At 38.7% G+C, this 24,970-nt stretch overlaps 1 protein-coding gene across 2 annotated transcripts; it reads right to left on the bottom strand.

Moving 5' to 3' along the window:
- Positions 1–1,725: 1,725 nt before the first annotated feature.
- On the bottom strand, positions 1,726–21,741 carry meis2b (Meis homeobox 2b). Of its 2 annotated transcripts, XM_067417233.1 has the most exons (14): positions 21,573–21,741; positions 19,450–20,015; positions 19,092–19,324; positions 18,565–18,706; positions 18,341–18,391; positions 17,892–17,942; positions 17,652–17,798; positions 15,927–16,041; positions 8,937–9,076; positions 7,008–7,084; positions 5,029–5,087; positions 4,842–4,931; positions 4,646–4,732; positions 1,726–2,792 (listed from the first exon to the last, which is right to left on the bottom strand). In XM_067417233.1, exons 2-13 carry the CDS (start codon positions 19,465–19,467, stop codon positions 4,674–4,676), a joined length of 1,182 nt encoding a protein of 393 aa, XP_067273334.1. In that variant the 5' UTR covers positions 19,468–20,015; positions 21,573–21,741; the 3' UTR covers positions 1,726–2,792; positions 4,646–4,673. The 2 variants fall into 2 exon arrangements, with proteins under 2 accessions (XP_067273334.1, XP_067273335.1); XM_067417234.1 differs by lacking the exon at positions 21,573–21,741 and having other exon boundaries at positions 19,450–20,275.
- Between the last annotated feature and the right edge of the window lie 3,229 nt (positions 21,742–24,970).

Genomic DNA, 24,970 nt, shown 5'->3' with positions numbered 1-24,970 from the left:
GAAATGAATAAAAGCCACGACTGCTTCCCATAGGCGTCTCCTTTTACGCGGCTGAGCAGTAAATAAATATATCATGGAGTGGATTGTTTTTGCTCTATTTTATGGTGTATATTTTTACGTGATGTTTCTCAGTGTGGGAAGGATGATCCATATTTCATTAAGCTGTGCTCTTGTTTCCGGCAGCTTTCACAACGAATTTATCTCTGACAAAGATACGCACTCAGCATTTGAGTTATCTGTATACACACGGGCTGTGCTCGAGATAATAATACAGCTTTAAACTTGTGTGAATGTGTGATTTTATGTTATAGAAACGCATAATTTAATAATAAAGAATATTTTGCCAGATTGCCTAAGTTGGAATTCAGTTTTCCTTACGGAACATTTTTTAAATGCACCTAAATAGGCCTATATTATTTAGCTAGGCCTATTTGTATGTTATTTATATATTATCATTATTATTTCATGTATAGGCTATATATATATAAAAATAAATAACGTCGTGTTTAATAGAAAATATGAGGTTAAACTCATTTTATAGGCTATGGCTACCCAGTCGCAAAATGTAAACAGTCACAGCTCGTCCTTGTTTCTTCGTAACACAGAAATACCTTTATTTTATGTCCTCTTAAACGAAGTGTGCAGTAAAACTATAGGCTTTTTTCAAACATAGCTGGCCATAGCTGTTCAGAAGTCAAATAAAAAGTAAAAATAAATAAATAAATGAAAAGAACGAGAAACAAAACGGATTGGAAGGTCTTATTAAAATAATTCCATTATCGAAAGGAATGAGATGAAACGCCAGGGCGTTATTGCAGGTATTGTGTTGTGCCTGTGGCTTCTCCTCCAGCGGCGTAATTCTCCTCATCAATACTGCAGTGAGATCGTTACGCCGCTGACATTGATAAATGACCACCAAACTACAGCGTTTTCTCACTAGTACTGCAGGCTAGAGAAACACAAACTGGAGGTCGAAATAAGCAAAGAAACGTCCGCGGGAGCAGTCTTAGCTAAGATATCAAACAGCATGAGGAAAACCATTTGAAAATGTCACAGCGAAATTGCGTTTCAGAGATGCTGGAGATGAAGAAGCGCGCGGGGTTTGTGTTTCTGAAAAATTACACGCCGTCCGGTCGCCTGATTTGGAAATATTGAATTAATGTGATTTATTTCTTCACAGATTGCCTCAAACATTTTTTACAAAAGACCTCTGAACACATTCTTAGATGATTTTGGGAAGTATAGCGGTTATCAAATTATAATTTATTACACTTTCTGATGCCTGTTTCAGTGTAGCCTATGCAGTTATATTTTCAGTTAGTTTGTAGTCATCTCGGTTATGGTTGTTTGATATATGCACGTTTAAAATTTTATTTTAAAATATCCGTGTAATTCATATACTGAGTAGCAATAATAAACTAGGCTACATGTTCTATAGGTTTTTTTCCGCCATGTAATTATGCACACTTTATATTTATTGCTATAGTAGCTAATTACATATCAAGACACTAAAATAAAGTGTTACCGATTTTTATAACGGCCAGTTTCGTTTGCGTCTCCTTTCTTTTGTCCTTTTAACGATTACTTAAATAAATTGCAGCACAGTTGCGTTTGATTAGCAAAATAAAAATATATGTATAGTAGCCTAATTTCTAAACCAATTTTAAACTGCACGTCACATCAATATGGATTCAACTCATGAAATAACACGGCAACATTCAAAGCGAGAGATTTAACATTTTGAAAATGAAGCATTTATTACAAGAATTCGACTTTTGACTGTGTAGAAATACTGTACTGCTTTAAAAGACTCCTAAAAGGAAAAATTGACAGAGCGGGAGGATCGATCAAACTTATCAGTACACCCACAAACATATAATCGACTTTTTCCATAGAGAAAAGCAAGAGCGAGAACGGACCCAAAATGTACAACGATGTCCCATCTTCATTTTTAAAGGATCTCGACTGAATGCCTATTTGACAATGATGTGTTTTACAAATAACATTTACATAATTATGTACAATGGAACATCTCTAGTGGTTTAAAAACTCCTCCAGGCGCACTTAGCCTTATGAGAGCACTTTTGCTCACCAATTCAACAAATAAATGCACAACTCATTTCCTCAGGTGATGCTTTTCAAAACACTTCATGTGGGGAAGACTTTGTGGTTTCTGATACTGGAATTTGTGTCAGATATGTGATCCCTTCAAGTGGTTTCATTTCCCTCAAACTTTGAGGAATCATAAATGCAAAGGTCTAAATCTAATCAATGACGCAAACCCAAACTTTGAAAATTTCCCTAGAGAAAAAACCAACAAAACTCATCATACACTCACATTTCAGATCTTCAGGGCTTTCAGCATCTTTTACTATATTCCACATTTAATATGAACGTGTGCACTTGTGCGTGAGGAGGAATATTCGTGTCTGGGGCGGCCACTCTACGGTTGAGCAAAAGTGCACAAATGGTGTGGTCCCCGTGCTTCTTTAACGTATAACAAGAATAAATAAATAATTTAAAAAGGAAAGATCTCCAATTGTCTTTTCAGAAGTCTCTCTTTTGGCACAAATGCTTCAAGTCTGTTTTTGTTAAGGTGGTGCTCCTTTGGAAGGTCCTTTGGCTGGAGATCTGATGGCCAGATGATGAGGGGTTCCGTGGGAGATTTGGGAGGTCTCGTGAAAAGACGAGGTGACCGGAGAGGGGTGTGTTCAGGTGAGGACGAATATGATGACGTGACTCCTCATGCCTCTGGCCAGCGCTGGGACTATTCCTGAGGCCACCATCAAAACCTAGAACAAAGGGTATAAAACAATATTGAGAGATTTGTTCACCCACATCCACACTCAACACATCAAATCAGGATTTCATTGAGGAACCCTTAATGGAAGTGAACGGAGCCAGTGCGTACACTTTAAAATGACATTTTCATCATATGTTCAGTGCCACAAGATGTAAACAATATGCAAGTTAACATGATTTTAGCGTGAAAAAATGGAAGTGAGGTAATTTCCAATTATACAATGTACTGTATAAAACCCCATAAAAACGACTACACAATGTCAAACATTTATTCAACTTAAAAACAAATGTTCACAGTTGCTACCTTACATTTTGAATTATAATCGCTGTACAAGTCACAACACTATACAATACGCTTTCATTAGTTAACTTCATTAGTTAACATGAACTAAGAATTAACAATACTTCTACAGCATTTATTGATTTTAGTTATTCAAATCAAATATATTTGTTACCATTAGTTAATGCACTGTGAACTAACAAGAACGAACTATGAACAGCTATGTATTTTTATTAACTAGCATTAACAAAGCTGTAACAAATGTATTGCTCATTGTTAGTTCATGTTAGTCAATACATTAGCTAATTTTAACAAATAAAACCTTATTGCAAATTTAAACCTTATTTTTAAATCTTGCTTAGTTAAACCAACTTAAAAATGAAATTGATCATTTTGATGAGTTAAAGTACACTAACAAATGATGGGATAAAAACATCCCAAGTTGGGTTGAAAATGGACAAACCCAGCAATTGGGTTGTTTGAACCCAGCGATTGGGTTGTTTTAAGCAAACATTTAAACCAACGGCTGTGTTAAAACAACCCATTCACTGGGTTAAAACAACCCAATTGCTGGGTTTTCCATGTTCAACCCAACTTGGGTTGTTTTTAACCCAGCAGTGTAATGGAAAAACACATGTTGCCATTAATTATTGATCATATCATTTTTCACAGTGTATTTAATCAGCTTTACATCTCAAATAATACACAAGCAATAACAGAAAAATGTTTATAACCGCTATTTTTCCATCCGAAATCATAAATCAGGATAAATCGTTTTTTTTTTTTTTGTGGTAATAAAAATCACACCACAAATGCTCTCAATTAAACTTAACATGTACAGCTCTGAATATTCTTTTAAAATAAACACACACCTGCCTCTTAGATCATAAATGTGTCTCTATCCGCTTTATGCAGGAAAACAGATCTTCATAATGATCCCAACGATCCACCAGCATATGGTGTTTAACCAGAACGAATTAAGGACGGGGAAACATTCCTCTAAATGACGCAATTACAGTAACGACTCGATGATAATTCAATAAAAAAAAGGTAGGATTAAATAGTCTGGAAATTATTTAGTCTGCGTGTATCTGGCTCCTGCAAGCCGGAGCTCATGATATCTCTATGTGTCTGTGGCTTCGGTAGGGGGTGTTAACCTCCGCTCACCTCCCCTCTCCTCTCCCTTCATTAGCAGAGGCTGAGGTTGTTATTTGAGAGGAAAGGGCTGTGTTGGCACGATTGGAGAACTGGATGCGGTGCCTATTTACATATAAAGAGCTCTATTAATCAAGGTAAGTGTCATTATGGAGGGGCTCATTGGGCAGCACAGTGTGGGTATTAAATAAAATTCTCCATGCCAGGCCGCCCGCGGCGAGCGATACGTCTTGATTTGTGGACTGTCAGAGACAGGCAGCGAAGATGGAGCCGGGGAAGGAAGGTGCGCGAGCGCGTGCGTGTGAGGGGGGGGTCGACGGAGAGAGAATTGCCACCATAATCAGATTTCGCACGCCGAGTGAAAAGAGAAAGAGAGGGGATGTTCTAAGTACCAAAGCGTCTCCTTACGTTCATGGTTTGGGAAGCAGGGAGGCGTTTACATGTAGTGCCACTGTCCATCCATACCCATGTTCATACCCATGCCTCCCATGGGACCTATGAGGTAGAGAAACAAAATGAAAAAGACAATAAAACACATGCAAATGTACAGGAAGGTTTTTTATAACAGCACTAAAAGTGCAGTTATTATCAAAGTGCAGCTTACCGCCAGGCCGAAGACCCATGTGTTGTTGGCCATCTAGCACAAAGCCACCCATAGGCTGACCATCAGGGCTGTAAGCGGTTCCTTGACTTACTAAACACACACAGACACAGTATATATGTTTGTGATATATTCACACACTGCTTATATGGTGATAGTAAAGATGGAATAAAATAAACCTGCACTTTACCTGCTCTGTTAGACTGATCAATCATGGGCTGCACGATTCTTCGTCGAGCATTGATAAACCTGTCAAAGAGAAGACATTTACTAAATCTATTTATATCACTGACCGCACACAGTATATTTTACTCTTATTTAAACACTCAGGACTTTTACTACTGTGAGCTCTTTGCTATGATTTACTGCAAAATATCCCTTAATGCAGTGCGATTTCTCCTGGGCCTTTGGGTTAATGGACCTGTCAGGAGTCCACAAAAAAGCTAATGCACTGTTTAAGCGCCAGACCAAAGAAATTCTCTAATTTATAATGTAAACAAGCGGAGGTTTTCTTAATAAAGAGAATTTAACACCTTGTACAAATTAGGTTTGAGAAACTTTCCGTTTAATGGCGAATTTTATAGTTGCCGACAATAAAAACAAATAGATTTATTTGATTTGTGGTATATTTTCCCTTTCGTCAGCACTCTAAAGTTAATCTCTGTTTTTAAGACTTGCTTTAATTGCGCTTCTTGCTGCAATATATTAGTGAATCAAGTAAAGGGGTCATTGCTCAATAAATATTCAATTGATATAGCATTGGCCTGGCAGCCTCGGGGTATGATTAGTCTAACTGCTTTTCAGACACTAATATGCTTCAGCAGCCCGTAACAGAGAGGTAGGAAATGCCCCTGACATGCACTGGGGGAAGGAATTACTCATAGACAATGAGTCTTAGCCAAATGTTTGTGAACACCTTATTTGCTAGTGGTAAACATATGTTAGTGTATGGTACAAATCTTACACTTTTATACAGTATGAAAAATAATGGGTTAAACTTTATTTTAAAGTGTCAGTGTAACAGTGTAATTATATAGTTAAGTACTAATTAATATTTAGTAATTACATGTACTTACTATAGGGTTAGGGAAGGATTAGGGTTTGGTTTTAGGGTTTGTTACATGTGATTATGCATAATTTACTGTTATGACTATGGTAAGTATAGGCAACATATGTAATAAAGACACTGTAAAATAAAGTGTTACCAAAGAATAATTATACTTAATATTCAGCATGACTTTCTTAAAAAAACAATTTTCTTTATGACTTTATTACTAAATACTAAAACAACTAAGATTTTTTTTTTGATATTTATATCACTGTTTGTGTGGTACATTATAGTTATGGTTAAAATATTTAAATTTTAGTATTTTAATATTACACATTTTTATCATGGTAGAGGAAAAACCTCATTTTGAAGTAAGAAATTAACTAACAAAAATTCGAGTAAAGTCAAAAGTCTTTTCAAATCTCATGGAAGAGAAAACGAAAAATAAATTGCTTAAGAATAGTGTTGATTGAAGTAGTGTATGCTATTCAAAATGAAAATGTTATTATGAAAGTATGGTTAATTCAAGTTAATAATTTGAAGTATAGAAGTCATGCAGTTTAAATGCATACAGAATTTTAATAAAGTCATGAAAAAGGGAAATAAAAAATCTTTTGACGTCTATTGGCAGTTATTATAGATATCAAAATGGTCTAGTTTTGTTTGCATTAGTGTGGACATATGCTACCCCCCCCCCAAATAAAAATAAAAATAAATAATAAAGATGCAGTCTGTAATCCTACATATCATGTATGCACATCATTTTAACATTCTCAAACTGAGTATCACATTAGTGTAATCCAATAACATCTTTTACAAACAAGATGGTTCCTGAACAAACATTAAGGAGAACTCCAGTGACCGAACAGCATTCCGAAATCCTAACATAACGTTTGACAACTTTTCTAAAAGCCCCTCGGAGACCCTCGGCAAACCTCATCATGCTCCTATTCTTACTTTTAATTGTCTCATAGGGGCTTTGAACACCGTCTAATAATAGTGTGAGAAATCAGGATCACCGGACTTGAAATGGAAATGTTACAGAGATCCCCAACCCTGACTTCAAAAGTGCTGAGAGGTCAATCTGGCAAGTCAAAAGTCAAAGGTCAAAGGTTACTCACCAGTTATTCACTTGTAAGATGGTGAGGCCTGTGTCCTGTGCTAGCTGCTTCTTCTGCTCTTCAGATGGGTAAGGGTGCTGCATGACAGAAACAACAAGACAAATTAGATTAATGTGTGAGAAACCTCTGTAGTTATTAATATTGCTGTCTGATGATCCGTGAAGTAATAACGAATGGAACATGTAAATGTCTTCATTTTTTAGAGTCGTGTATTTCTCACTGCAGTCTCCATTAATAAAGCAAACCAAAATGACCTTACTTTTTCTTAAAAACCAATCTGTTTAAATGACTAATGACTTTCAGCTTCAAATGTGAGACTGCGGGCAAAAACGTGGATCCCATATGACTCTTTGAGGAAATTACATCATTATGTATGATAGGCTTCCCATGTGCAGCCCTGAGTTGGAGAATTTCCCTGCGTCTTATTGGCTGAGCGCTCGTGGTTTTGTTTGACATTATTTGACATTACTTGACAAATGATCGAGTGGGTGTGAAAGAGAGACAATGGAGAGTTTTGTTTAGGGTTGAATAGGGCTTGGCCCTTGGTGGCCCCGCGGTGGCCCCTGGCCCCTGATCTTCTTGCTCTCACTGTGAGTGCAGAGGGAGGGCAGCAGATGGCAGGCAGCGGTGAATGTATAGACAGTCCAGGGTCGTGGGTGTGCACCAATTTTGGCACTGTCATGGCCTCACCTCCCGTGGTCACTGGTGAGGGATGAGACCTGTTCCACGTCTCGCTCTCTCTCTCACACACACTGACGGAGATTTCCCTGCTCACCTCCTGGCTTGCTAGCTGTCATTGTGTTGATGAATGACTGTAAGCCCTGCCCCCTTTCTACACAACCCAGTGACGGCCGAATGCGAGCTGGGCTCTGGGATCCGTCTTTAAACTCTTATCAAAAAGCTCTCGGCAGGTTGCGCTGTGACTGTTCGCTAAAAGTTTAGCGAGGAACCTACGTGAAGCTAGCCGACGAGCTTGTTTTCAAAGAATCTCTCATATTTGCACGAATTGCACTTATGTCTACTAAGAACCCCCCTCCTCGTCCCATTTGCATGCCAAAGGAGATGTCTCTATCTTGCTCCAGTGAAACTAACAGTTATAACTGTAATGTTCCACTGAATCTTAATGTTCCACCTTTCTTTAAGATTGGCAGCACAGGGGGTCTTTATCGTGGACCTCTGAATAGGTCACAAAAGATGGAGGCTTAGACCATATGTAAGAGCCCCCCCACCTCAAACGCCGCACACTGGCTCAAAGTAGAACCCGACAAAACGTAATCCTGCAGCTTTCATTCAGCCCCGACCCCAAATGAATGCATGATCGCCTGGGTGTTGCAATGGAGGCCATTCAGAGGCCAAAGTCCCCTCTAACACTTTTTTTTTGTCAGAGGACACATCCTGCAATGGGAAACACTTTTGCTTCACAAATTGCTCTGAAAAGGAGCTGGGAACAGAGAGAGGATAATTCAATTAGGCTCTCCTTTTTTATCTCTAAACTCTAAAGGTGGGTAAAAGGGAAAGGATTACTATGTGTACAGGACCTGTGTAGCCCTTAGAAAGTGCAGGAATTCTGAAAGAGAATGGAAAACAGGAAGACGCAAGAGAATTGTGGGAATTTAAGGAGGTGGACCAGTGAAAATGTGCAGTGATTCAAGAGGGTTGAGAATGCCACAAATCAGCCCCAAACCGGTAAGTTTTGCTGAAACGTACTCACCCCGAGGCGAACACGACCCTCGGTTTTGACAAGCGAAATGGATGGGAGGGCCGAGAGACAGATAATAACACACCCTGCTAGTTTTAATGCAGTTTGGATGCAGGCCGCTGAGCTGAGAATGGTGGAATTGAACTAATTCGCCAAGAGACACGTCAAACAACCTGGCTCATTTTACCCAGACTCCCGACTTCCGACCGGGAGACCTGAGCGGGCCTTACCGTAAGATGCTGGAAGAGCCACGCCCGCATGATGTTGGTCGCCACTTTAGGAAAGATCCCTCTCTTCTTTTGCCGTTTCTTGTCCTGGTCGTCCTCGTCCCCAGTTCCCGGAGATGCCAAGCTGTTATCCAAGCCATCTCCTGATAAACAACAGCATGAAAGCGGGGCGAGAGAGAAAAAGCAAAAGAAGAAAGTCACTTTAATGAGATAAAACATCACCTTCAGTTGTTTATTCAGACCGATCACCAGTGCCACTCACAAACGCGATGTGAAAGAGCCACGCAGGGGGGCTTGTTTTGATTAGCAACAGTAACACAAGGGCCGCGGCGAGCAGGAGTATCCATGCAGTGAGAGGGAACGCTAATCAACAGACCGAGATTTCTCCCGCTCTCTCTCGCTGTCTCAATGTCAGAGATCTCGAGGAAAGCTCTGCACCAACCCCAGTGCTATTAATTCAATGTGAGTTCTGTCTTTGACAAGGGGTAATGAATGTCCAGGCTCCATGCTTGAATGGGGAATGGAGACTTGGCACTGCAAAGAGAATATCTGATCTGCATTAGCACTCAAAATAAAGTCGAAAAACATGGGAAAAACATAAATAAAGCAACGGCCGTTAGTGGTTGTTGAGCGAGCAGTATTCGACTTCAGAATTTATGTTAGTTAGGTTTACAGTGCAGGGACAGTGCATACGAAGCTAAACTGGTAATTTACAGTAGCCACACTGCAAGACGTGACTATGTTTAGCTGGTGGCCACGCATACACACGTGCACAGCTATTGTAGTTATTCTCTGAAGTTTATGCATTCTCTGGGAATTGAACCTTTGACCACAGCGTTCTTAGCACAATGTACTACTATTGGAGCAATTAAACTGCCTGTTAATTGCGTGAATATTGTGGGGGGGGGGGGGGGGGTATCTAATGCTATTTCATGCATTCTAACTTATTTGCACGGTTAAAGAGTTGGATTCTCGTGATAAATGTGGCCAAAATTTAAGAAAAAACAACGAGTTGGACGCATGACGGATTATTTCTGGAACACATTTCATCGTTGCATCGTTGAAGCTGGTCACAACTGTTTCCCGAAACCGTATTGTCGCAAATCGGTTATTCAATCACATTGGTTAAAGGCACGCAGGTGGTGGAGTAATAGCTGCTTTTAATGAATTAGTTTAAGATCGAATTCATGCTAGATTTTTGAATAAAAATTATGGACATGGCATCTGAGGACTAATTCCTATTTGTCTCAGTCATTTTGCTTTATTTCCAGATTCAAATAGGTTTGTTCTTACATACTAGAGCATTTCCGCATTTCCGCACTCTTCAAAAAAATGAGCTTTAAATCTCTTGACAAACTAAAATACATAAATGACATTTGCATGTATTCAAAATAAAAGATATAGATTTTACTGAATGTCTTGCTTATTTTGCTCAAGATAAGGATTTATTAAGTCCACATGTCATGCAAACAAAAAACTATGCTTCTAGCCACAGGTCGAGAGCTGTCATTGCAACCACATAAGTTTGCGTTGCTGTTTGCGAATGTTCGTTGGATCGATGGTTTCGGGAAACATAGACTGGTTGAACTATGCTGAGAATGACGGAACTTGCGACCAAAGTTGGCTAACGATGTTTTTTGGGAAACGCACCCCAGAGAGAGAGCAAGAGCGTCAACAACGAGCTTCGTTCGGGTCACGTTAGACATCGTGGTCATTTTGTTTTTAGACCACGAAATCAACAATGTCACTAAATAAGTGTATTTATGGTTGTGAGGGAAACAGCCTTGTTCAACTTCCAAAATAACCCAGTGTTAAGGAAACAGTGGATGCAGCAATGGAGTTCTGCAAGTGTGTTCGTTTGTTTCCGATCACGAGTCGAATCCGCAGGCGGTGAGTGAAACTGCATCAGATGTCTGTGTTTTGTTGGCAATCGGTAAGTGCATATAATGTCAACACCACAATCCTGAATCGAAAGTTCAGAAATAATTGGTACAGCGTATCTGTCTATTATAAATATGATAAAACTAAAGACTTTTCAGACATATGAAAAATGCAATACTACTCTAGGTACTCAAGATTAACATGAGACTGGCAGAAACTGTGTGTGTGTGTGTGTGTGTTATGCCCCCTTTAATATAGTAAATATTAAACATTATTAATATTTATATTATATATTATTATATAGTATTAACTATTAAACATAAATAATATTTCATTAATTCAAATATGTATATAAATAAATTTTTCAGATCAAAGAAAACTGGCTATAACAGAATGGCAAATCAAATCAAATGTGATGAAATGACTCAACTACTTTTAACCACTTGAGCTCTGCGCCCCAAATTCGTTGTCTAAATTTGCATGTGTCATAATTATTCAAAATATGCTGCAGAGCTGAAGTGGTTAACTATTGAGATGGCTGCTATTTTTATTTGTTTTACATGATGTCAAATGCAAAAAAAAAAAATCATAGTTTCCAACTTGACTCTTTCAGAGTTTGGTGATACATGAGTGCTCTTGGTGGCACTTTATTTTAAGGTGTCCTTGTTACAGTGTAATTATACAATGAAGTACTAAGTAATAGTAACCACATGTACTTACTATGTAATTAGGGTTAGGGCTTGGTTTAGGGTTAGTTACATAACTATGAATAAATGGTTGTTGTTATTACTATAGTAACTACATGTAAAATGTGTAACAGGGACACTAAAATAAAGTGTTACTGCACTTTTTTACTATAGCGGAAACTGATAATTACAGTAATTCCAACATGACGTGAATGAGGCACATAATGTAAGCTCAATTGATGCTCAACAAACAATGCTTTCTGAACTGTGAGCTCTCTGATAACATCAAGCTTGCTTTCATTCCATTACCATCCAATCTAGTTTAAGATCAGAGCCAGGCAGGAGGCCGCTTTTAAACTAAGGTTTCCGTCTTGTCCTCCTCCCCACTCTCCTTTCTCTCTTTCTTTCCATCCCTCTTTCCCTCTTCCATTAACTGTGCATCAGGCAAGATGATTTACTTTTAACAGTCATGCTTATTTTTCTTGCCCTGAGGGTAGAGATGCCTTGAAAGCCTGCCCGGAGGGTGTGTGAATAATGTATCTGAGGGACTCCTCCCCGGAGGCGGGACAGGAACCCTACTTTTCTTAAGATTGGCCCTGCTGTGTCTCCTTGTTTTTGGGGATGCATCAATCAAAGGCGACTGTATGCGCCATATTCATACATTAATATTTCAGATAATGAATAATGACATTTGAATATAAGAAGGGGGGTGGTAGATGGACTTCAGGCTGACTGATGCCGTAATAAAAATGCAAGTCAAGGGCAGGGCAGTGGTCTCACACTGTCTGTCTACACAACACAGACTGCTGTTCCTTCTCATTATGCTTTCAGGAGTTTGCATGTTGGCCACAGTCTTAAGTCTTAAGTCACAGAGAGTTAAGAGTATCAATGTGAATATGAAGAAAAAAGTATTAGAAACTAATATGGTAGGCCTTGGAAGAAAAGTAAAAGTGAGAAAAAAAAGAGAAAAGAAAATGTGAGGTTTTTAGTGTGTTTGTGCATTGTGTGTGTGTGTGTGTGTGTGTGTGTGTGTGTGTGTGTGTGTGTGTGTGTGTGTGTGTGTGTGTGTGTGTGTGTGTGTGTGTGTGTGTGTGTGTGTGTTCATGAAAATAAAATATCAAAAAGGTTAGCAAACTTAATATTTGGAGCAATTAAGAAAAAAGAAAAGAGGGGAGATTTTTAGTATATGAAAATCAAATACCAAAAACACCAGAGAGACTTAAAAAAAGTCATATTTTTTATTTAAAAAAGAAAAAAAAAACTTTTAAACTTTTAAACTTTATTTAAAACTATACAATGAGACATAAAAAAAGAAATGCCGATTTTAATCTTTATGAAAATCAAATATCAAAAACGTGTTAGAATGAATAGAAACAAAAAGTAATATATGAAAAGATAAGAGAAAATGAAAATAGTGAAATTTACAAATATAAATTAAATTTAGAAAAAAAGAAAGATTAGGTTATAAAAAATAAAATATTAAAAAGGCTACAGCTGGAAAGAACGATAATACATATAAGAGTAACTTATTCTGAAAGTATAACAACCAATGACTGAGGAAAAAGGATAAAAAATAAAAATAGAATAAGATAAAATTAATTTTATCTTAAGAAAAAGAAAATTAAAAAATAGGGGAATTTTAAGTGTTTTATCAAAGTAACATTCTGGAAATATGAAAAGCAAATGAATGTTAGACAATAATAGGTAAAATAGAATCAGAAAAAAAAGAATAGAAAAGAAAAGGGGAAAACGATAGATAAAGAGAGCTGGGTGAAATCCTTACATCTAAGGAAGACTCAAACACCCACCACCCCCCACACCCCACCCCTCCTCGAGCCTCTCTCCTCCTGTTCCAGAAAACGAAGGCCGCAGGGCTGATCCAACCCGACGCTAATCGCTTCTGACTGTTCCCTGGCAACTTGGCCCATGCAGCCTGTGTGACTGCACTCTCTTTAAAGGCTGCTGCTCTCTGCAGCTCCCTGAGCCCTACCTCACTCCCCGGCCCCAGAGTCTGCACGCGCAGCGCAGAGGGGGGCCAGAGCAGCCTGGAGGAAGGCTGGAGTAAGCCCTCGGGCTGTTTAGAGAAAAACAGCACCCTAAGACATGGATAAGAGGCTTCTAGCTTCAATCTACAGCATGATTTTTTTATTTCACTTTCACTTGTACATATAAAGCAAAACTTCTGAAGGGAGATATGAAGAGCATATGCATATAAAACACATCAAGACTAAGTTTCATTTTTAAACCGGTTTTCCCACATCCTTCAAGCCGACCCTGACGGCAGCCGTGTCACATCACGGTACCTTCAGCATCCGAGAGATGACAAGGTCCAAAAGCTAAAACGCTCAGCGTTGTTCTGATGCTGATAATTAGATGAACTGGAGATAGATGAATGTCCCGGAGACAAAGGGGCCCGGCGCAAACTAGCCGGGTCTGATGACTGCCACCCCGCACGCATCACAGAATAAATCCAGTTTGCTTGCTTAATGAGCTCACCATGACCTCAATCTATCACGAACTATACTTCTCCAAAGGGGCCATAATTCTGACTACTGGACGCAACAGACTGGATAATTACTGGACGAACGCAGATGATTTTGTTCTCGCTAATCGTTTCGCTTAAAGCATATTGATTAGATGCTCTTATCCTCTTGTCCCCCATGGCCATGATATGATCTGGAGGAACATGGGATTGGACCACAGTCGGGTGGTATTGACAACTACAAAAACGCGGAGGCATCGGCTCTTGACACTTGTTGTTGGTCCACTACACTTCATGCTGGGATTTAACCTCCATTGAGGGTTCAGATATAGATGTAAACATCCTGTCTCAGCCTGTGTCTTTCAGCGGCCTTAGAGGTAGCAACTGGCCTGGAATGTCCTGCAGCTTCCCTTTGTTCTCTTTCGGCCTTTGTGATGGACATTCCTAGGCTCTGCATTCCCACCAACACGCACATCTTTAGGATAGCTGTGGAAAACCCCTCACCAACCATTGCAAACCCACTGAGGTAAGTCAGCCGTTCTTGAAAAACATTCGGACTGTAGCCAAAGGAACACTCAGGGCACTTCTTCGGACCTAACGTGAAGGTTTCTCAACAGGAGCAACTTCTACTGATGTGCAAAAAACAAAGGAAACCCCCTACAAGAGACAGGTGCTTTGAAGAGGCCCAGTAATCCTTTGGACTCGAGTTGGGTGACTGACGTAAGACCCCCCATTCACTTGTAATGGAAAAAGGTGTTTGCTTTACCGATCTCTTGAATGATAAAGGGAGGAACACTGATCCAAAGTGGCTCCTGGAGGAGCAGCAGGTAGATGTCCCTGATCCTAACCCAACTTCAGCCTCTGATCACCCCAGATATCACCCCTCTATTGTGACTAGTATTTGAAGTGCTCTGTCCTTCAGGCCGGCAGGGGTCATTCCTCTTCCCCTTCTTCAATGCATGCTCTCTGGGGTCAAAAGGCCGTGGGTCTTGGATGTCCCCCCACTGTTGTTTAAAAAAAGCTCTGTGTGGGGAAAAATACCGCCACCCAATGCTTTTCTCTCTTTTATACAGAGTTGCATTGCAGAAAGACTACTGGCGTTGCTGCAATGCCAAACATTTTAAATTAGAGCTTTCATATTGTCACACTAAGGCTGATTTGTCAGAATTACAGTCTGGCTTCTGACTTTCAGTTCTGGTTTCTCTTGTCTTGCAGAACATCCTGCTATTGTACTGCATAATGGTCAGGCCACTGATGCCTGATGGTTAAAAGGAGGTGAGAAACCCTGAAAGCTATTTTCACGGAAGCAATTCAAAAAACAAAAAAACAACAACAGTCTAATACAAATAAATACAAAATAAAAATAAAACAGCTCTATGGGATTGTACATATAAAGTGGCAGATCACCATATAAACAAAGAAAAAGAGAGTGACATGCAAATTAAATTAGACCCTTAACCTTTCAAGAACATTAAACACGTATTGTGTCCACAGTTAAATCGTAAAACCAGCTCAGTGAACCATTGCAATAATGACACGAACAATGACACATGACTTTGATTAGTAAATGCGGTTTGCAGCCACACACATTAACACAGTATGAATAGAAATTCTGCAAAGTACCATAGAGGTTGTAATTAAAGTACAATATACACTGCAAAACATGTGGTAACCTTCAATAGCTATCTAATAGAGCTATTTCAACCCATTAAAATTGAGTTTTGTTTGTATAAACCAGGGTGATTCAGCAATGTTTAATACTATTTTTGACTGAGATGTTACCACTTTTGGGTTCCCTTTTTTCCCAGTGTATTTCAGTGTAACAAATTAAAATCCAACCTCTTAAAAAACGATTCAAAGCGTGGAACATGAATTAAGATGACAGCTGAGTCTTTTTAACATAGCACATTATGACGTAAAAGTAAAACTGACAGGTTTTCCTACCTAGTTCACTGCTGTTGTCTCCGCTCTGAGAGGCATGTCCCCCGCTGGACGGTCCTGGGGTGCCGACTGAGGGAGTAGAGTGAGCGTCGTCCATGTCTCTCCAGGAGGCTGGATTCTGAGGTTCAGGAACATCCAAAGATCGAAGGGTGAAAAAAGAAGGCCACATTAGTAACACTACATATACCTGCTACTTTTTTTATTAAAACAGCAGTTTTTTAAGCGCCTAGTTACCATGTCTGTGCTACGACCAAATTAGAGACGACTGAAACGTGTGTTTCAAACAATATAGGAACACGAGTCCAATGGAACCACGTAAAGAGTAACTGCTTCTCCTGATGTCTGACCGTAAATGCTCACAAGGAACCAGCGGCGTCCCCTTTTTATCCAGAACAGGGAATAAAGCACTTGGACGGGCTCGACATGAAGGCAAACAGCAGCCGTTCCTCTTCAGGCCCTTAGCGTCAGCTGTTTGCCTGATGGTGATCAGCTAAAGAGCTCTAAGAAAGGCCAAAATAAGCTCCTACAACAATAAAGCTGTGTGAATAAGACCCTTCACTGTTTTCTCATTAGGACGTACAAAAGCAGTCTGTGGGTTTTGTGTGTTTATGTGTGTGTGTGTGTGTGTGTGTGTGTGTGTGTGTGTGTGTGTGTGTGTGTGTGTGTGTGTGTGTGTGCTGTTAATAACGTTTCAGAAGGCCACTGTCTCCTTTCATCACCTAATTCAAATTGTTTTGTGTCACGCTGCACACTTGTAAATCGATAAGACATTACAGGAGCATCAATAAAAGATTACAGTTATCGCCAAGTGTACAAAGGTACATATTCATCAAATATATTTCAGCTGACTGAGAGAAGGTATGATGGTTAGACCCCACCATCTGCGGTCTGGGTCTATTTACAGGAATCGTGAGGATGGGGAAAGTCATCTACTGTTTTACATGATAGAAACTTCAATATAATAAAAAAAAAAAACGTTGGTTAAAATCCCTAAATGGCTGTTTTTCTCTGTGTGTTTAATATGATTATATCCTCTCCTTGCCATTTTGACATGGAACAAACTTAATTCTGTGGTTTTGTTCCTGTGACGGGGTGGTGCGTTGATAATAGGAAGCACAACTGTAAAGAACACACCGTTGGTCCCTGAGTAAAAAAAAAGACTCCCCTCCTGCTTGACAATAACAATCCAATCAGTTCAAAGACAATAGCGCATTCACGTGCAAATGTAACGTTGATCATTAGGGCTAACGGAGGGGTGGACAGTGGGGGGAAAACCCTGACCCTCAACAACACCTGCACCCAACATGACGGGCTTCATCAATATGATCATCATCATCATACCTCTTCGAAAAGAAGATATATCCTGAGGCAATGTCTTAATGATTCACATTAGAGCAAAGATAAATGGATGTAGATAATGTTGTTTAAATAAATTAGCATATGTAACTACTGTAAGTAATTACTCTTCTTGCTTTATCTGTATTTATGACTAAAATGCATTGTGGAGAAAAAATAATAATAATAGGGAATTGCAGAATTTCAACTCGTTCAATAAACTTCACCAGGTAAGATTACACGATACAAAATAAATGGCACTTTCAGTCTTTCCTTTGTTGGAAACTTCCCTAATGTTCCTTCATAAATTGACTGTGCTGTAAAAAACGCAAACAGCTCCACTATTTGATTGCCTTGTTTTATGATGTCATAGAAAGCCAATTAAAAACTCACGTGATCTGCCAGATTTGTCGAGGATCCCGAGAGGTCGTCGAAGTCGGACTTGCACCCATCCCGTTCGTCAATCACCAGGTCAATGGGCATTTTGCCCTTCAAACAGCTAATATACCGATGGCAAAAGTTGTCGCATAGCTCGTGCACCTGATGAAGAAAAAAATATATTTGTAGGTACATTTGTTTATCATTCGAACAATTGGGCTATATTTACACATTACAATAAAATGATTAACATACCTTTTCGAGTTCTAAAAGATGGAATCGTAATACTTGTATTGATTGAATCATCTAAGGAAAGAGTAAAATAATGCATGACATATTTAAACAAAAATAACAACTTTAAAAAACAACAATAATACTATTAGGGATTAATGGAATGACAATAGGCCTGATGCATTTTGGTTATTCTAATCGCGCGAGAATTCACACTCACATCAAAAACTTCGCACGTCTGATATCGTGTTGGCTTTGTAATGTTATGACAATAGCAGAAGTGTAAAATAGGTTCCTCCAGAGACTATGCTTCGAGGGAGCCCAGGGCAAAGACCCCCACGCCCTCTGATAACACGCGGCCTCATAAATCACTAAAGCTTCCTTTCTTTCTTTACCTCAAAGAATCCTCGCATAGCGCTTTGAAGCGAATTTACCTGAAACAAAACCTGTGCGAAACAACATCTCACACTTACCAAATTGTCCAACTCAGGATTAGAAGAAAATAATGGCTTCTCTGCTCGAATCTGTACAAAATTCCACAAGTTTGTCAGGGGGAAAAACAACAACAATGGGGGAAATATATATTCCCCACAGCAAATAAACCAAAAGGAAACATTTTCACATGCCTCCCGAAATTTCATTTAGTAACAAAATCGGTATTATTAGTTAAAATACACACTTCCAATCAAAAAGTTACCTGTTTGGCAAACACAGCGATGTCCTCGTTAAATGAATCGGATGAGCACACGTCTCCTCCAGCGACCCCGGGCTCTCTCGGTGTGCATGTGGCCAGCTCGCACTTCTCAAACACCAGCGCCAGCAGCGGAAATAACGGGTGCCTTCAAGAACCAACATAAACAATTACACAGATCAAAACACCATAGAAATAACCGAGCAATCACGTTGATGACAGTAATACGGCATTTCATTAGTTACATTGTTTCATAGTTACTTCGTTTCATTTGTATAATAAAATATAAACAGCCTTCTTTTAAATAGCAATTATACAGCACACTACTTGAAAATGTCGATGCATTTATAGCCTATGCTTAACATACACATCCTTTAAGATAATATTTGCAAAGTAATTTACTGACTGTAGTGAAGTACCTAAATACATTTCACTGTCAAGCGCGGGTATAATAAATTAGCACGCCGTTTAAAGATTGTGTTAACTAGATATGCCAAGTAAGAATTCATATAAGCATGACTGCAATAAAGTACCCATAAATTTGGTCCTTGTCTCTTTTAAGTGCGTCGTTGACAGCCGAGCCCATGCTGCTGGGCATGATGCTGTGCGGTGCATGGGCCCCGTAGTGTTGGTTGGCATGTGGCGGTGGCCCGTGATTCAAATGGTGAACCTGCGGCAGGGGCCGAGGCGCGTGCGGGTCCCCGTACATCGACGTCGGAACCCCAACTCCATCCATGCCGCCACCATAGTGGGCAAGGTCTTCGTACTGCAGCAGATAGAAACCATTAGGCAACTCAAATAACAAGTGTGTTTAGGCTTCTTAATATTAAATATATTAAAAGCAAACTTTGCGACTTAAGTTTTACGCGGTGGATTTGTTAGAGAACGTACCCGTTGAGCCATCAGCATATGACGCTTCAGTTGATGTTAAGTGCAAATTGTGATCTTATCCAACGAGGAAGCAATTCGAGTGATTTAATTCCTTTTGTGCATCCGGTTTAAGAGGACTGAGCTGTCGGTAATCCGTTGAGATGATAGAGCATGTCCTGTGAAGAGTTTTTGATCGCTCCCCTTTCAGCCACTTTTGGTTTTTAATTCGACCGTATTGCTAAACACACTTTGACGAATGTATAGGCTACTTAACAAATGAAAAAAGACATTTACCCTGTACAGGCTATAAATATTTGCTTCCACTTCAACCCTCTGACAGTCTAACGCAATTTACCCTTCAAAGACTTCCTGAAGTCAGAAGAATCTTTCCAAAAACTGGGATGTTCGTGTCTGGCATGGCAAACACTGCGAAGGAAAAACTATCCGGATCTCATGGTCCCTCTTTACGACCCACGCTTTGCCTCGGCTGGGATTGTGTTGGTGATTGGAGCAGGTTCCTCTTGAGGAGACTGAACCCCTGATGACTGAGCCTGGGAAGCGTGGTGGGTGTTACCAGCCCGACACCTCTACATAAAGCAAGAGAAAGAAGAGCGCAATGACCACGAGTAGCCAGCGAGTGTTCACATTGGATACGCGCACGGATGACGCACCACCATCCTCTGCGTTTTGTTACTAGGGGTGGAGTGTCTTTATTTTTAAAAGTGCTAAAATCAGATCAGTGCACTGGGTCGCATTGGGAATGGACCTTATTTCAACAAATTGCTGAGCATCCCAGCATTTGAGCCTTTGAAAATGTATTTACCACAGACTACATTTTCACTGCTTCGTTGTTTAACTGTCCTTATACCTGCACGTCAGGATATTCAATTTTACTTTTATATTATAATGTTACGTTTACAGTTATATATTCCTGTTCTACTTCTGTGACTACAGTAAATAGATCAAAATCTCCAGTGATATGGTAAATAACTTTCTTATTTGTTTTATTTTTTATTTTATTTTTATTTATTTTTTTGCGTTCAGATTAATGTTACAGATTGAAATTGCTTTACCTTATTATATTTTTAACGATTGTAAATGCAGGCCCATGAAACTAGAAAATGATTTTAAACGTGGAGCTCTAAAACCCCATGCAGTTATACACCCTATTTTATTCAAGCGCTTTTGCGCATAAATGACACTGAGGGAATTCTGCATGGCTATCTCTCTGCAATATCATCATCATATTTTAACGCTTATAGGAAACACAAGTTAAGAAAACACAAACTAATTTGATGCACAAAATAGTTTATTTACTTTGCAGCCGACAATTTAAATGCAGTTACATTTGATTTTTTTTTCATGCTCCTTTTTTTCAAAAAAAAAAAAAATCCATATTATTTTTTTATCTATAGTTTAAAATAGACTAAGAAAATAAATCTAGAAAATTACCAAATGTTTTGAAACGATATATATCATATTTAAATATACAATTATATCGAGCAACACAGTGATAACCAACAACTACTTGAGTTATTGAGCCAAATTCTAAACATCATTCTTCTTCATATTTGTAAAATACATAGCCTAAATTATTATAATTTGTTATTTTATTTTTAATTTGTAATATTGCTGTATTATCCCCCGTTATATTAAATAGCCTGCCTTTAAAATGAATTCTGGATTAAAGCAATTATTATTATTATTATTTGTTTAAGAAAGCGTTGCTGCTAGGACCCTCAGTGAATTCTTCTAAAAAAAAAAAAAAAGACCGTCAGTTTATAGATTTAGATGCGACATTTCTACAAACATACGCCGATAGTAGCATAACAAACATTCTCATAACTTCGCCATCATAGTAATACATAATTTTATATTTTTTTAGATTAACGGAATTATGTTAAGCATCCGTAGCGTAGGCTGCTATTATCTGTAACCATTACACTATAATAACTATAATAATAACAATGATTTGTTTGAATTAAATTTGACTTGTAATAATATTTTATCTTAACTTAAAAAAATAAATAAAAAAAATCCTACATTTTGTATGAAACATTTAATTATTTTCTAACTAGCTTTAAATGTCAATATTCTTCGCCCATGCTGATATGATAATCCACTCTAATTTCAAAAGTATTGACCTTAGCTTGACCCGTAAGGATGTGTGCCTGAGCCGCGCGATACTTTCCTTCTTCCGATCCAGCGAAAGTCCTGCAAACCTGCGGCTGCATGGGCTCCAGTTTCACATGTGCTGTGCTTTCCAGCGCAACAATCAATTTCAAAATCACTTTACCTTCTATCACCACCTAGTGGTGTATCAGTCTTTGAAAACCACCGTGCAAAGACAACAAGGGGAGAACGAGTTATTTGGATTCTCTCCCCGGAGCCACATTGTCGATGGAAAATCAAACATAACCTAAAAAACAGCAGTTCATGCGATATTGGTGCTGAATATCACAAACGCGTGATGCATCAACAAGAAGATTTAAAATACGATCACAAAATAATAAATTAATATCACACACATACAAAGATAAATAAACATTGCGCGTACTTTAAAAGGACTTGAAGATTTCAAAATGATTGCAAATATGCACTTAAATGTTCCAAGGCGAAGGATGAGAGAGCTTTGCATGATGGGGTCGTTTATTTGCTTTTCAGGAGAGATGGGAAACTTCCTTCCTTTCATCAGTCTGTACATAATCTCGCGCTCCCTTCTTTGAAAAGCAGCGCGCGTGAATTATTAAAGGCATAGATTTGAATTATAAATACGCTAATGATACCGACACGGGCTCAGCGCGCCATGCCCGAGGCTAAATTCTTCCAAAGCACATTATTTCTTGGTACTCAGACTTCATTTCCTCTCTCCTTTCTCTTTCACTTCTCCTCCTCCTTTGTATTTTGCTCCCTGCTTACAGTATGCATGGAAGATGCTGACTGATTCATGCTGTCACCCAGCCTGCTTTAAAGTGTAATGAGTTACCATAGCCCGAGCCTGTGAGCATCCTCAAAAACCAGGTTGCACAATTCGCCTGCCAACCACCACAACCCCCCCCCCCCCCCCCCCAAAAAAAAAGAGAAAAAAAAGAAAAGAAAGAAAGAAAAAGCAAGCACATGCATGCAACCAAGGCCTGGCATAGAGTCAGACATCATCCTCTGCTGTCCTGAACATCATTAGCATTGTCAGGACAGGGTGAAGAGGACGGCCCAGGCTCTCCCTTTGTGGCTGCTGATAAATATGTACATATTTGATATGTGTATGCATGTATATATGCAGTGCATGCACGCTTCAAAATAGGTATCCGGAAGGGATGACAATGTAGTGACCTGTATCTCACACGGAGCATATGCGGAACGAGATTTACCGAGCACTGTCAGTTTGCTGGCAGGATGCAGTGTGTGTACGTCCAGTGTGTCTTCTGAAAGAGAGTACAGGAGCAGCCCTGTACAAACATCCCAATGTGTGGAGTGCTGTGGGAGTACAGCGAGTGCATTCCAGCCGAATGACTTACAGCGCATGTGCTGACAGCCTGACCTCACGAAAAAGGGATTCTCTCCAACCTCTCATAAAGAAGCCTTATCCTCCTTCCAAAAAACGGGGGGAAAACAGAAAAAAAATAATACCTTGATGTTTTTTTTTCTTGTTCCCTAATGCTTTCACATTTTCTTCACATTTTCATTTCCATAAATTTGAACCCCAGTTATTTTCATTATGACTGCGAGTGACCCAGAACACAGAAATAATCTTGAAGGAATATTAATTCACCAAGAATGCAGAATTTCCAAGCAGCTCGGGTCACAGCGCGTGTAAAACAAAGCATCAGTGATGAGAACATCTGTGATTAAGTGAACACCTTTTCATGCTCCATCAACATGTCCATCAAAAGTTTGTCTATTGGGTGTAGATTCTAAAATTGTCATCAAAATAGTTTCACCACCTGCACACTTGGTGTTCATGGTGTTGTGACAATAAAGTTATTTGATTGAATGTACATTTTTGGACGTTAAAATAGTTTATTTTATAACAGCTAAACATATGAAGAGCTTATTCTTAAGTAAATCATAGTTTGAGCGCTGAAAAGTGTAAACACTGCTGGTCTGTTATGCAAAAAAATATATGCACTTTTGTGTGAAAATCCCAACCAGCAACACAGACTTAACTAATGCCATGAGCAGTGTTGGGGCTAACGCAATAGTAGTAAAATGCATTATGTAATCCGATTACTTTTATGAGTAAAGTAACGCATTACTTTATACATTTACGGTAAGCTTGCGAATTACAATTGCCCACCCCTTTCTTTTGAGGCACATGGAGAAGCTATGGTGGCCGACACAGGACAATGATGTCGTCATCTGAGACAGCAGAGAACTAGCGCTCTAGCAGTTTGTCTGTTTAGGGCTACAGAAACATGGTAGCTCAAAATGGCGACTTGAAGTTTACATAATAAATTTGTGTTGAGATTACATGAATGATTTCTGTTGAATTAATGGAGACTGGCTTGTTAGTTCCTAGCATGCTTTGCATATGGTTAAATCAAGAGAGAGTAAATGTTATTTGTGTTTGTAAAAGTGTTATTTTATGTATTTTTGAGCAAGATGAGAAAGGGGAAGACAAGTTTGTGTTTACTATTCAATTATGTTGGAATTATTAGGATAATTTAAGTTACAATGGGTTACCATTGTGGAGAAGAGTGGAGCATGCTTATAAAGGCTGTGGACTAATAATGTAATGTTTCTGAAGGAGCTTATGATGCATAAGATTTAAGATGCCAATGTGTGCTAATGCTAGCTAAAAGTTTGTCAACTAGTTTGTGCAGTATTATAATTCAGTTGTGTAACAATAAAATATATGCAATTGAAGTGGATGAATAAATATATGAAACTGAATGTCTGAATCATGTCAGGGAGCCATATCAAATTCACTTTGAGACTACTTCATTGTGTCACTTAAAATGTATTCATTGCATGATGTTAAAGTTACATGAACATTTTATGTTTGTTTAACTTAGTTGATTCATACACAATTAAATCATGTAAATGCTATTTTTTCAGTGTAGAAAAGGCTCATTCTATAAAAACACAAGGTTCATTATGTAAGGTTTGTAGACACCACTGTAAACATATGTATATTATATTGAATTTCTGTCAATAGATCCTCATAAAAACTATACACTCCTACTACACATTACTTTTCAGATTAATTAATATGCGTAACCATTTTTTTCAACCATTAATTAAACTATCTTTACTCCATTGTCACCTGTGCACTCATGCAAACAGACAATAAGTGCAAAAGTAACAAAATTACTTTCAACTTTCAATAAAAAGACTTATATAAGATAATCTGTAATGTTTTGGCATAACAAAATAATAAAACGCATCTCTCAAAAGTAACTCTCCGACACTGGACATTAATTTGGGGTGAGGCAGAATGTTTATTGGGAAACATGTGTGAAACAAGCCATTATTGTTTTTAGCATTTTTCAAAGGTTCCCAAATAATTGCACTAAATAACCACACTAAATAATCACACTAAGAA

The sequence above is a fragment of the Pseudorasbora parva genome, chromosome 15 (assembly GCF_024679245.1).
Source record: "Pseudorasbora parva isolate DD20220531a chromosome 15, ASM2467924v1, whole genome shotgun sequence".
Taxonomy (NCBI): domain Eukaryota; kingdom Metazoa; phylum Chordata; class Actinopteri; order Cypriniformes; family Gobionidae; genus Pseudorasbora; species Pseudorasbora parva.
Note: the sequence above shows the minus strand (reverse complement) of the source record. Positions and strands in the feature narration are given on the sequence as shown.

Excerpts from the sequence above, each read along its gene's own strand:
- meis2b (XM_067417233.1), bottom strand. Across the intron at positions 4,932-5,028 it reads TGATCAGTCTAACAGAGCAG|TAAGTCAAGGAACCGCTTAC; the intron begins GTAAAGTGCAGG and ends GTGTGTGTTTAG. Across the intron at positions 4,733-4,841 it reads CATGGGTCTTCGGCCTGGCG|GTCCCATGGGAGGCATGGGT; the intron begins GTAAGCTGCACT and ends TCTACCTCATAG.